Source organism: Acipenser ruthenus, chromosome 6 (genome assembly GCF_902713425.1).
Source record: "Acipenser ruthenus chromosome 6, fAciRut3.2 maternal haplotype, whole genome shotgun sequence".
NCBI lineage: Eukaryota > Metazoa > Chordata > Actinopteri > Acipenseriformes > Acipenseridae > Acipenser > Acipenser ruthenus.
In genome coordinates, this window is record NC_081194.1 from 44523901 (window position 1) to 44538458 (window position 14558).

General features: G+C 42.9%; 1 protein-coding gene across 1 annotated transcript in view; it reads left to right on the forward strand.

The window, feature by feature from the left end:
* Window positions 1-14558, forward strand: part of pcnx2 (pecanex 2) — a 148704-nt gene that overhangs the window by 108642 nt on the left and 25504 nt on the right. The window contains exons 26-27 of the mRNA XM_034017005.3: window positions 8659-8912; window positions 14195-14428. Of these exons, the coding sequence (XP_033872896.3) occupies window positions 8659-8912; window positions 14195-14428 (488 nt within the window). The remainder of the gene's footprint in view (window positions 1-8658; window positions 8913-14194; window positions 14429-14558) is intronic.

Below are 14558 nucleotides of genomic sequence, written 5' to 3' on the forward strand. Positions count from 1 at the left end.
CTGAGGAATAGCAGAGCATTATCTTTATAGGTCGAGCACCGCTCAAGGCCCGCCTCCCGACCGCTCAGAGAGAGAGAGAGACACTCACCCAACCTCTCCATGTCACTGCCATGATTGACAGGCGGATCCTACAGGACTCCCGAGCTTCTACTGCAGGATCATGCATGCGTCAGACAGCCAGCACAGATCCCGCCCTGTTACACATTGAGAAAAGCTAAATGTTCAGATTGTTCAGTGCAAGTAATCTACTCAGGTGTTCTGCGTGTTCATAATAAAGCTGCCTTGGCTTATGTACCATGAAGTCTGCTCTTGTACTAGTGATGTTTTTTAATTCACTCTTCAGATTGTCTAATTGCATTGCCTTACTTCCCAGAAAATTACTCTTTTGTTCTGTTTCCAGACGCATAATTTGGGTTTCTAATTGAAAAATCTGTTTATTCCGTGTTTTATTCAGATTTGAAACAAATGAGCAGCAGCCTCTAATAAAGTATTTAGTGACCTACCATAATGAATGAGGGTTGATTTCAGGATCAGAGTTGATTTCTAGGAAGTTTCTCAAACCTTTAGCCAAATGTTTTAAAAATTCTTCATTCTGAAGCAGGAAAGAATTAAAGCACCAGCGTTTAGCTCGGACAGTTCATGGAACTAAGTCAAGTGATTACAAGACCGGAGCGTGATCAGATATAAGAATTGGCAGTATATCCATGGAGTAAATCCTGAAAGATATTTGAGGAAATTAAAATAGTCAATACGAGTTTATACTTTGTGTCTATGTGAAAAAAAATTAAAAATCTTTAACATTTGAGTTTCTGATACGCATGCATCCCATACATTTAGTTCTTTCACTGTTTTGAAAATATTTGGAAGTGGAAGGGAGAGACGGGCCTGTGCTTGGTGAAGAGGTTTCAAGTACTGGATTAAACATTCAATTAAAGTCCACCCCCCCCCCCCCCAAGAACAATTGCTTACTCCAGGAATTCCAAAAATGTAAGCTTAATTTTCTCAAAGAACTGAGAGTCAAAAACATTGGGTGCGTAAACTGATGCTAAGCACAGTTTAACATTATTCAGAGTGACCAATACATAACAGAGATGGCCTTCAGTGTCATTCCGATAATCATTAATAGTGAGATCGATCTTCCTGTCAGCCACGATCAGTAACCCCTTTGATTTAGTCAAAGCCCAGGAGTGAGCAATGCTTTTATAATGTCTATTTTGGAATCTGTATACATCAGCAGATTTAAGATGGGTCTCCTGAATTAGTGCAATATTAACAAGTTTACAGTGAAGCAGGTCAAGGCACTTGGCTCTTTTAACAGGTGAGTTTAGCCCAGACACATTCCAGGATATAACATTATAGTTAGCCATTAGGGAGGTCAAGCTTCCAGCAGAAATATGTGTAAGTGTAAAACAGCTAAGATTTCCATTACACGAGAGTAGATGTTAAAACTTCATGCTGATTTGAACTCGGCTCTCGCCAAGATAAGCACCAACTAAGACGTAGCTTTACAGTAAACTAATGTGATCCATCGGTGTCTCCATCCATTTGCGCTTCCTTCCATATGATGATGTAGATATCCTTCTGTCTGGTGTTGATGGCTGAAGTGTAATGCTGGCTCCAGGGATCAGCTTATTTTGCATCCCTAGTGCATCAGCACATACAACGACTGCGATGCTGGCTCCGGGGATCAACCACAGTGCGGTCTCCCCAGCGCATCAGCATGACAACCGTCTGGATTGAGCTAAGTAGGGTACATCTCTGGAGTCTTCAAGTGGGCACCTTCCATCCTCGGTGTTTCGTCGACTAGCCCACGACACCTCAAGAGGGCTCGACGGTGATTCTGGCGTCCCAGAATCACCCCCCTCCGTCCCCCACTCAACTCAGCCCAGCTTACTTACCTGTACATCAGCGTTTCTTTCTTTCTATTGTGCTTGAGATCCCCAGCCAGAATCTTTCCGTCTCAACCACAGCCAGTTGCTGCTCCTCTCTGCTGCTTCAGATAAGTTCTTCACTGTGCGACGCAACTCTTGGCCACTGAATCCGACATCTCTGAGAAACCGGGTTGTAGAGTGTGCCACCAATCCTCGACAACCCACCTCCACTGGGTAAACCCGGACTCTCCATCCTCGCTGTTCCGCTTCAGTGGCTAGTTGAACATACTGCAGTTTCTTCCTCTCATACGCCTCATCTATAGCATCCTCCCATGGCACTGTAAACTCTACCAGGTGAACAAGGCGTGCTGATCCAGACCACAAGACAATATCTGGTCGAAGGTTAGTGGTGGCAATCTCAGGTGGAAAAATAAGCCGTTGACCAACACCTGCCAGCATTTTCCAGTCTCTAGCAGCTTCCAGTTGTCCTGGGCGAGGATTGGTTTTAACACCTTTTCTTGGTGGTTGCTCTCCTGGGCGGAGGAATGTTGTCTTTTGTGTGTAATGTTTTGATGGAACAGGTGGCAACTTATTGGTCATGTTACGCTTGTCTTCCAATGCTAAGGCCAAACATCACAGCACCTGGTCATGGCGCCAAGTAAACCGTTCTTGGCTAAGAGCCACCTTACATCCTGTCAAAATGTGCCTTAATGTTGCAGGTGATGAACACAAAGGACATGAGGGATCCTCTCCTACCCAGAGGTTTAGGTTCTTTGGTGATGGGAGAACATCATATGTTGACCTGATGAGGAAACTGATCCTACTCTGTTCCACTGACCATAGGTCTTGCCAGCCAATCTTGCGTTGTTCCACACTCTCCCATCTCATCCATTCTCCCTGCTTGGCCTGGGAAATGGCCTTTATACACCTCATCCTCTCCTCCTGCTTTTGCACCTCGTTGACTACCATCTTCCAGTCTGACCTTGGCGCACTTAAACTCCTCGGTTAGAGCGGATGCTGGTAGCTGCAGTATTCCTTTACCATAAAGTCCCACTCTACTGAGGCAGCGTGGAACTCCCAACCATTTCCTGATGTATGAACTGATTAAGGCTTCCAGCTTCTCTACTGTTGTCAAAGAAACCTCATACACAGTCAGTGGCCACAGCAACCTCGGCAGTAGACCAAACTGAAAGCACCAGAGTTTTAGTTTGCCTGACAATTATATCAAACAAATAAAATATAAGCAGAGTGTAACATACTCCAGCACGTTTTATAATATTATAATAATGAGCCCCCACATAACAGTATGTAACACATACATTTAAACTAAAGAACAGAAATAAACATATAATTACTTCTACAGAACCGACCAGCTGGGGCAGGTGACATTGAACAGTACTGTCTCCCCTCCATAAGTCAGCAAACAAATAGAAAAGTTTAGCTTCTGTGGGTTCCAGACCAAAATGGGAGATCCCACACCCAAAAACCCATGGTAAATTACCTTTCAAGGAGGTATCCCATAACAGTAAAAAATATAATGATAACAAGATTAATAGTAAACCCTGAGTTAAGGAATGGCTATCAGCATTTAAACCAAAACACTTTCTCACTGTCAATAATAAGGCACTACTAGCCCCCCACCCAGCTTAGCCAGTTCACATAGTCAGCTGCAGAAATTTCTGTACCACAAGTCCAAGTCTCATGTCCAGCGTTGATGTTTGAAAGCACAATAGCTTTATTCCATAGGTGAAACATTCCGCTTCTGAATAGCCAAGACAAAGCGTTGCCCGTCCTGTGGGGTGTTAAACACATCAGGCTCACCGTTCTATATAACTTTGAGCTTGACAGGATAAGGAATGAAACTTTGATGCCCAGTTGTCTGAGTGTCTTCTGTATTGGAGCAAAAGCCTTTCTGCGTTCAGCAGCGTAAGTTGAATAGACAGGGATGATTATTATTATTATTATTATTATTATTATTATTATTATTATTATTATTATTATTATTATTATTATTATTTATTTCTTAGCAGACGCCCTTGTCTAGGGCAACTTGCAGTCGTAAACAAAAATACATTTCAAGAATCACAGTACAAGTAATAATACAATTAAGAGCAAGATAAATACAAAGATCAAGTGCTTGTTCTGCCCATGCAGGAGTCGGGTGTCTGGCTCCCTGGCTGCCTTGAGTATAGCTTGTCTGTCATTGTAACGGTGTAGTTTAAAGATTAATGTGTGTGGCTTCATCCTTTGAGCACGATACAATGGGCTCTTTCGATCTCAATAGTATTACTACTGGCCAGGGAAGGGAGTCATCTTGGGGTGTTTTTCTGAAGAAACGTGATCGTGTCAGCCCCTTCCAGTCTCTCAGGTAAACCAACAAGGCACAGGTTGGAACAGCGGTGCCGGTCCTCCATCTCAGCCAGACGAGACTTGAGCAGTGAAATCTCCACAGCAGAATCACTGATGCTGTCCCTGCTCTGTTGCTGTGCAGCTTGCAGAATATCTACTCGCTTACGGTCATTATCAACAGAGGACACCAGGTGGCTACTTTTTCCTCCACTTGCAGAAAGTGAGACCGAACTTTTAAGTCAGAGCACATAGTTTTAATACAGTGGCAAGTTCAGGTTTTAAACATTCCTTGATACAGTCAATAATGAAATCCCTGAGCAAAAGCAACTGAGATTCACCCAGCCAGGAGAGCACTTCCACTGGGAGCCCCCACGCTCTTCCACGGAGTCAACTGCCGGGCCTGCAGAATCGGTAAGCAGCTGCTTCCTGATTTTCTTTCCTTTGGAGAGTGGGTGCTGGGGTCCATCGCAGACGCATCCCTCTTCTCTGGGGTCTCCATTTTGTGTATACTGTATATCAATAAAAGTGCCCTCCGCTAAAATAAAACGCGTATTTTAGTGTAAATTGGGCTGGGGGTGTGAGAACTAAGAGACTTAAGGGGCGTTCACACCAGACGCGACATGCATACCGCCTCCTTGTGCGTCGCTCTGTAGTCGCCACAGACCACTGTTCACACCGAACGCGGCAGGGGTGTGGCAGGGGAAAGTCAGTGGGCGGTCTGTTGTTACGTCACGGCTGCATGTACAAGCAACAAACAGTAAATGCCAGCGGGAAGGGAAAACTCTTTTTATGCAGAAGACACAAAGCTTCAGTAAAAAAAAATATTTTAGGTAATGAGGAGCAAAACATTATATTTTTTTTTTTTATAAAACCAAATTTTTTTTTTTTTTAATTTAGTAGTCGCCAATTAGTTTTTTTTGTTGTTTTCTCCCCAATTTAATAGTGTACGAGTCATCTTCGCCGCTCCCGAGTCAGCGCTACCACCCCCGCGTTGACTCGGGTGCGGCGAAGACGAGCACACGCTGTCCTCCGAAGCATGTGCCGTCAGCCGACAGCTTTTTTTCACACTGCAGACTCACCATGCAGCCACCCAGAGCTACAGCATCAGAGGACAACGCAGCTCTGGGCAGCTTACAGGTAAGCCCGCAGGCACCTGGCCAGACTGCAGGGGTTGCTGGTGCATGGTGTGCTGAGAACACCCTGGCCGACCTAACCCTCCCTCCCCCCGGGCGGCGCTCGGCCAATTGTGCGCTGCCCCCTAGAAGCTCCCGTCCTCGGTCGGCAAAGGAATAGCCTGGACTCGAACCGACGACGTCCAGACTATAGGGCGCATCCTGCACTCTACACGAGTGCTTTTAATGGATGCTCCACTCGGGAGCCCTCTATAAAACCTAATTTTAACCCCCCACACACACCATCGTAATCCCCCCACAATTACCCAAAATATCAGGCAATTATGTTGTTTAAAATAAAATAAAAACATGTTGCTTTTAAAAATTGAAATAATTTCTTTCTTTCTTTCTTTCTTTCTTTCTTACTTTATGAGTTTTGTCTGGTTTGCTGGGTACAGGCAAAGAGAGTGTGAGTTGAAGGCATCATTATACATTGATATTTTTTAGCATTATCGTATACACATGATTAAAAAATGCAACTACTGCCATCCCATCATATCAAATTTTTTTGGGAGAAACTAAAAGTGGCAACAATCAGTGGTACTGTGCATCTGACAACACAATACCTGGAACAATGAACAGCAAACAAAAAAAGAGAATTGCGATTCCCGCGCTCTACCGGAGAAAGAAAAAAATGTAAGATCGCTGTGGGTCCATGACATCCTCAAGAAAAGAAAAAGGTACGGCGAATATCATTGGCTGATACAGTTGCTCCAGTTTGATGAAGGCAGATTTTTTAATTTTTTTATTTATTTTATTTCTTCCTCGCAAAGGAGCCTCCTACTTTCCCCTGATTGGCTGCTGGTAGTTTATGTCGCGCCGCTTAAGTGCCGCTTCCTGTGACCGGCTTCATTGAAAACAGTGTGAATGTCCCTTAAGCGTCCATCCTGGTTCAGAAGTCACCGGAAGTTCTGGGACATTTTTCCTATATACATTCTTTACTGGGGAATGGTTTGGTATTAAAGTGTCATTGAGCCGGGATCCCAGAGAGGTTTACCTGGTAAAACATGACTGGGGAAAGGAGGGACGGGGGACACCTTTATCTTGCGGCGTCCACTGTTGAGCTCCTGGGTATAAAGAGATTATTGGCTCAACGTTAGGATCAGAGGGCACCTTCGGGTTCTCCTGAGATCTTGTGGGGATTTCTGGGGTAAAGGAACATAACTGGACATTCTAAAATGGGTAAAATAATTATATAACAGAAAGGGGGTAGAATCACCAAGCTGAAAACTCTTAATTCTCAAACATGTTTTACATTAGTAAAATAGAAAAGAATAAAATATGGTCAAATTGTTTTCCAGTGTTGCTGTTGCTGCGCCTGCTACTTTATTTCTACCTCCCCGATTCCTCCACCTAGATATAACCCCTGCATACCGACTAAACCCAGTGACAGACATGATGCCACCTTATCTCATCCAACATCTTACTAGCCACTCCCATGTTCAGCCTAAAGTGACAGTAAAACAACTGATTACTTTAGCTGGGGAACCCTCCCACTTATTAATGTGACTGCCAGGTTAGTTATTTTACTTCTACACCAACCTAGCCAGACATCATAGTCTCCAGCTGAGAACTAGCTACAGCCACCTGCCCATGCACACGACTGGAAACACTATAAATTTATTGCCTGATTATTTTACCCAATTTAGAATGTCCAAAGTTTCAGTACTAAAATAAACTTTTAAAAAGTCTTGGCTAGAAGTCTTTATTAATGTCTTAAATGATTATAGTAATTTCAGATGGAAAAGAAAGCCTCTGTTGTTTTGTGCTTATATGGAATGGATCTTGTGATGCCATATGTATTGTAGGTATTTAATCCAGCTATAAAACACTTCGTGGTGGTGTATTCCGTAGGCATGTGCAGATACTCAGATTTTCCTTTAAGTTAGGTAATAATTAAATGTGTTAAACACAAAACAAACCATTCCCTTAGCTTCCTTTATTGCATACTAATAAGTAACAATCTGACAGTGTGATTTAATATAGAACCTGTCATCATCAAAATAACTAAAACCATTCGTATTTTGTCTGTAATTATGTCTTACTTTTCGTTTATCGTTTTGATATAAAATCATTTTGATTTCACGTTGCTCATTTCCTTCTCTGCAGTGAATTGTGGGTTTTAAGGTAGGTCTGAGGAAAGGTCTTGTTTATGTGACAAATCAAGTGCATTTGATAGTTTGCGCCATATTTTCATTGTCAGTTTACAGCCTCGGTAGAGCACTAAACATGTCAGCACTCCGGGGGAAAGGAAAACTCACTTTTAAGTCTCAGTGCAGAACTTAAATGCCATTGATTTGTACTCCATTGTAATGGAGTGGGAAATGCAGCTTTCTTGTTAAATTAACACTTAATTCGTAGGCTTGTTTAGTTTCAGTTAATACCTTCTAACAAAAGAAAACAGCTTAAAGGGAATTACTAGGAAAATCTGAGTATCTGCACACCCCTAGCAGTCAAGTGATACCCTATGTTACCTAGAACACTGCCATTCATCCTTCCTTTTGAAAAGGTTTAATGATCATGTAAACTGTGAATATTGACATAAAGTGTTATAAGTTGGTTGACTAAAATGAATACAAACTTACAAAAAAATAGAGAATTCCCTATCAATTAAATCTGAAACATCGAGCCAATAGTCACTTGTCTTCAGCTGCTTAACATACAGCTACAGTAGCTGCCTCTTGGGAGTGAACAAATGGTTATGTAGGAAGCTTGCAGCAATACCAGCTGTGCATGTCACAGTACGAGTTCACTTTGAATGAAGGATAAAGTCATTTTTAGCATTTAAAATATAACCAAAGTAAGAGCGAAAATAGCCTTTGCTTTATATTGCGGTGCTTATATCCAGTAAAACAAAAATGGAATAGTACCTTTTTACCTTGAGCCGTCTTAGAGTCTGCTGGCTGTGAAGATTCATACTGATTAAAGGTACTGTTCCTTACTAATATAAAGACACGTTTGACTGATCTAGCCTACATTACATATGTCTGTGGCAGGCAAATAAAATTGAAAAGCAGCCCCAGACTTACTGTCAAAGCATCTTAACATAGAAATGTCAAAAAATAAACACAATATTTTAGTAATTGCAAGAAGAACCACTCAGAATGATGTCATACAAACAGAGGTTAGTAATCATATACTAAGAAAATGAAATGTGAAGCCATTAACTCATTTATTATTCCTGTTGTTTATATACATCTTCTGTTTCAATCATCACATCCTGGTGATTACTGCCCATTTTCAATGAATTGCTACTTTCCCATTAGGTACATACTGTCAACAAAGAGAAGTGGAAGCCATCACAGAAGGAGTGGAGGATGATGACGACTGTTGCTGCTGTGAACCTGGACACCTGCCCCATGTTTTGTCATGCAATGCAGCTTTCAATCTTCGCTGGCTTGGGTGGGAGGTCACAACGACAAAGTACTTATTAGAAGGCTACAGCATCAGTGAGAACAACGCAGCTACTATGTTACAAGTGTATGACCTTAGGAAGCTACTCATCACCTACTATGTTAAGGTATTGTACTCTACTAGTATTATCTTATTAAACTGCTAAAATTCACGGAGGGAATACAAGTCATGCCATGAGCAGTGCGTTATTAGTTTTGTAAATTATTTTTGGATTAAAACAGCACAGAGCAGCTGTAATTTCAGCATACCTATCAGATGCCCATCAGCAAACCAGATGAATATTCTGCTTTCTAAGCTTTATAGATGCCTGTAAGTAACACAGCCATGGCTGAGCTGTTTGTGCCAATAGCTTTTTGGTTATTGTGGCAATGTGCCCCGCCCCTGTGTGCATTTCTGTGTTATATGTTGCTTGTGGTGTGTTAATGTTGGTGTATAGATATGGCTGCATGGGATATAAATGGGTGTGTGTAGCACAAGTTATTTAAAATGTATAATTGTATTTAGGCACGGGGATTGCACTTCACTTCACGTGCATTTAAAGTACTTTAATATGTGAACACGGGGTTTTCACAGATTAGTTCACGTGCTGGGATTCAAGTGAATAATTAATTGGTAATTGAATCCCAGCACAACTGTGTATATGGAGGCACATTTCATTCACTCTGTGTTGTGTGTTCAGGGCGAAGGAACGGGAGAGAGTGAGGAGATAATTAAAGTATAAAAAGCAATTGCTACACAGGGTTTGTATTTGAAAACGCAGTTTAGGCGTACAGGTTTTATTAAGTCACAGGCAGTTGCAGTGGTTGGTGGATGCCACTAGGGTATCAGCAATGGTATCCCTAGTATGGGAGAACATATACAAACACAGAGTGTATAACTACAAAAATGTAAAACAAAAACACAGTGTGAAAAACAACTAAGAAACAAAAGGTGGCCAAGCTCGGGCCGTGCGCTGCTCCCACTAAAAGGGAGGCCCTGCACCAGGAACCTTCTCCATAACACAAACTAAATAAACTTTGGAGGGATTAAAATTCCCTAAATTAATCCCTACTATAAACACACTGTGGTCCTCAGTTGGTTCCCACTCCCTGGCTATCCACACAGTCATGAATCATCACGCTAGCACACAGCACACAGCACACAGCAAGAACAAAGGACTGGCTTCCCAGCCCCTTTTTAAAGGCAGGTGACCAGGGTTAATTGATAATCAATTACTCAATTCACACCTGGCCACCTACTGCACACTGGGTTTCAATTAGGCAGGCAGGGAGGTCTGACCTCCCAGCCCTGCCATCCAGCACACACATTTTATTTACAATCAAAACAAAACCATATGTTATTTATAAACCCAACACAAATATATTATTAACATTGGGGCTCAGCTAGCTTCTATCAAATACCAGACGGAGAGGGCTGCTCTCAACCCCTCGCACACCGTGTCGTCTGATGCCAGCTGGACCCAACACTAGCTCCACACTATATACTGGGCTTCTGTTCGGGGGCGCCCATTTAACCACCGGCCTATCCCCTAAACCGTGTCCCGTTAGTCCCTGCTATCCAGAGGACAGCCCCAGCAACAGTGCAAGCCCCTGGCTTACTGCTGGCGTTACTTGCAAGGGGTCCTCCAGCAGTGGCACTGGAGGGAGGCACTCCAACAGTGGTGCTGGCAACAACAGCGCTGGGCACTCCAGCAATGGCGCTGGCAACAACAGCTTTGGGCACTCCGGCAGTGGCACTAGCCCCTCTGGATCTGTAGATGGTTGAGGCGCTAGTGGTAGCATGACTGGCTTCCACCGTGCTCCCCTCAGCATCATGTGCAGGGGCTGCTGAGAGCAGCATGGTAGCTCCACTGCTCCTACGGATGGCGGCTCCTGTTCTCTGGCTGTCGGGAAGGTGGCTCCTCCCTCTTGGGCACGCAGGACGGCAGATTCTCCTTCTCTGGCTCTTAGGCAGGCAACTCCTCCCTCACTGCCTCTCAGGTAGGCAGCCCCTCTTTCCCCGACTTGGTATGGCAGCCCCTCCTTCTCTGTTTCCCTCAGCAGCGCCAACAGTGGCTGCTGAGGGTTAAATGCAGCTTGCCTTTCTCCCCCCCCAAAAAAAATATTCGGGTGGAGCCCCCACTCCACCAGGGGAACCTCCCCCAGGAATAGCGGCAGCGGCTCTTCCTCCTGGAACAGCAGCTCTTCTGCTTTGCTCTGGACCTTGGGCTCCTTCCATTCTAGGTCCGTATCTGTTCCAGTCCAGCTACGGGCAGTTGGCCTCCTCATGCCCATAGCACAGGCAAGAGGAGCACCATGGTGCACCAGCACAGGCCAATCTGGAGTGCTCCACCTCCCGCTCCTTATAGAGCCAGTCCACGACCTCCGTCATGGCCTCCAAGGACTATGAGTGCCAGGTACTGCCTGCAGATCCCCTTGAGCTGAACATCTAGCTTCAGGAGCACAAAATACACCAGGATCTTCATGTGGCTGACCCCAGTAGGTTTCTCCCCTCTGTCCTCAGCCACAGGGGGGTGCTGGGGTCCAGAAGCCAGCTCTCATAACTCTCCATGTCTCTCTCTGGCGAGTGGTCTTGCCTCGGCAGGACTCAGCGGATCCCACTTCCTGACACTAAGTGTAACATGGGTGTTCTGTTACTGTGTGGGTATCCGCTGAGAGATAAGAGAGACACAGAGACAATGGCATGGTTCCAGGAGGTGCAGAGAACCATGGTTTTCTGGGTAGGTTCTTGTGACTTTTCTTTTTGCTTTGTCAGCATTTAATGTGATCCCTATTTGCTCCACCAGCTGTGTAAGACTACCAATAACTGCTGATTTCTGCACAGATGCTGCTGTGTAAGCAGTATCTGGAAAGAAAATGAACCCTATGGAAAACAGGAGATGGTGATGAAGAGCCTGCCATACACTTAGAGCATGTTATCTTTGATCACTGGGGAGGAGTACATCTTGGCACATTTGTCTGTTCTCTCTAACAAACCTCCAGATACTAAAGCCCCAGAAAGACAAGGGGAGAATTGGTATAATGATTAAAATGACTAGCAGTAGAGTTCTATTAAGATTTTGGCATGGAATCACCAAGTGATGTTTTTTGGTAGCAAAATAATTTACAGGGACAGGGTCATGTTTTTTATGTTGAATAAGATATTGACGTGGAACATATATGGTACAGTAGGATAACAGCCAAAGGTAGTGGTTTATTGTGAGCACTTCTGGGTGTTCAGTATTTCTGCATGTGATAAAATAGATGCAACCCCCACTTTTTTTCTAAATGTTTTTTCTGCTGTGTCCCTACAGAATATACTTGCAAATGAGATGTTTGTCTCGAATGACCCATTTATTTTTAAAACTACTTAGAATACTGTCCACAGAACTACAAGCTGTGATATTTGAATCTAAGATGTAATGGCTACAAATACGAATACAAAAATACTTTGAAATCTTCTCTTTTTGAACAAAATGTTAGTATACAGAAGCACCCTGAATATCCCTATGCTGTTTCTCTTTGGTCCTATATTTATTAAATCGAGAGTGTAGCAGGATAACGTCAGAAAGGAGACTCAGGCTAGAAAGCTGCCATTAACAGTTAAGCGCCACTTTTATATGGAGAGAGGGAGCGGAGTGCGTATAGTTCATTATGGAGGGCAAAATATATATTCTCCTGATTGTGGAGCTGCATTTGTGCCATATAAAAATGTGAGAAATGTCATCAGTGTGTCCATCTGTCTGCAGTTATTACATAGCCTATGTTGTTCTTGTATAGTTCTACGGTTATGCCCCAATACAGCGCTGTGAACACAGTTTATATTTTCTGCACTCGTAAGGACAGTTCATTCACTACAGGGTAGTCCGTCAGCCCCTTTGAGACTCGCTCATATGTGTTCGTGGGTTGCTTTGCGCTACCTATGAGATATTCAGATACGAGCAAGCCCAGTATAAAGCTAATTTGATATGAATCATATGCAAAGTTCGAAATAGGTGAGTACACAACATCGTAGGAACCTGTTAAAAGCCTGATGATATTTACTGACTTTTACTTTATTTTAAATGTACTCATTTTTTCAATACCAATCAATAATAATGAAAAAGCGTCTTCGAACTGAATTAGATAAGTTTTATTTGCTGATCATAGCTGGGGATTTTTTTTTTACTTGGGTCAAGCTATGCGATTATAATAAGGAAGCTGAAATAGTATTCCTTTCTGAATGTACATTAAATCTTTTCATCTGCAATCGTCAACACAGTGGGAGTGAAAAAAACGGCTTTTTTTAAATTATCATTATTATTTTTTCTAATACAATGTTAGCAGAGCGGAGCATGCCTATTTTGTCTGGAGTGGGGGAGCGGAGCGGGAATCGCAAGCTGTGGAGCAGAATGAAAGAAAGAGCGGAGGATATTATGAGCGGTGAGCGGAATTTTGTCACCACTCCGCTCCGCTCACATTCTCTGTATACATGTAGCCATTCTCCAACTACCACTAAATGATCTAATTAGGGAATGGCCACATTCCACCTGTGATTGTTGGCAGGGATGGATTTAACCCCATCCCTGCCAAACTTACATTTACACTATTTACACCGCCACAAAGGGGATATAATAAATAGATGTACATCACACTTGTAGTTTTACATATATCTAGAAAACCCTGACCGTTCATACTTAAGTATGTCATACTTATCAAACACCTCTCACGCTACTAATACCATGTAGAGACCTTTTCATATGCAGGCTTCATAATTGAATGGTTCTATAAACACTGTTGTCTAAAGATGAAGTATCTTGCTGAAACATTTGTTATAACTTCCAGTGACATTTCAGAAACTATTTGATACAAACTTTATATTTGTGTATATAAAAGCCTCAATCAATGGTCTTCAGCTATGGGTTGTATGGTTTATGTATATACTGTATAGGAGTTTCAGTAAAAACACTATTATTTACTGTTTGTCACTGACAAAATTTGAGAAAATGGAAACCATAAGAACATTTACGAATGACAGGCCATTGTCAAGTTGAGTCCTAATGGATCCCAGTGACTTTGCCTCAAAAACATGACTAGGTAAATGTGACAGAAATAAAATGATGCTTGGTTGTAAATCTCCCTCCCGACCTCTGAGGGCGCTAAGCAGTGAGAACAGCATTCTTTGGACAGGCTGGTCTGACAGTTCTTTCCCAGGGTCGGGAAGTCGGCCAGTCTGGATGAAGGCGAGACTCTGTTGCAAGAACGCATTGACCCGGAAGGTAAACGATGTGGCAGCCACAGATTGGAGATGCGGTTGCACTCGTTAAATTAATTCAGTTCCTTTAACCTATCTTCGTAGTGCTTTCCTTGAAGTACATTTTAAAGAAAAATACATTCAGAAACAATCTTCCACCCTGTTTTCTGTCTGCAGAGCATCGTATACTACTTCCTGTGCTCTCCTAAACTTCAAGACTGGTTAAAAGAGACATCTATTCAAGAGGCACTGCAAGTATACACCAAATGGCATTATATCGAACGAGACCCAGCTGTGTTCAGTGTGAAAATTGATGAGGATTACGTCCATTGTCTACAAGGAATAACACGGGCCAGTTTTTGTAATGTGTACTTGGAGTGGATCCAGTACTGTGCCAGTAAGCAAGATGAGGTAAGTCACCGACTACAATCAAGCCAAATGTTTTGGGATTGAGAGGCAGTTCCATGTCCAGGATTTATAAAGCTAATGAAATAATCTAGTAATTATTTCCATCTATTATACTTTAATTTCCTGATTCCAG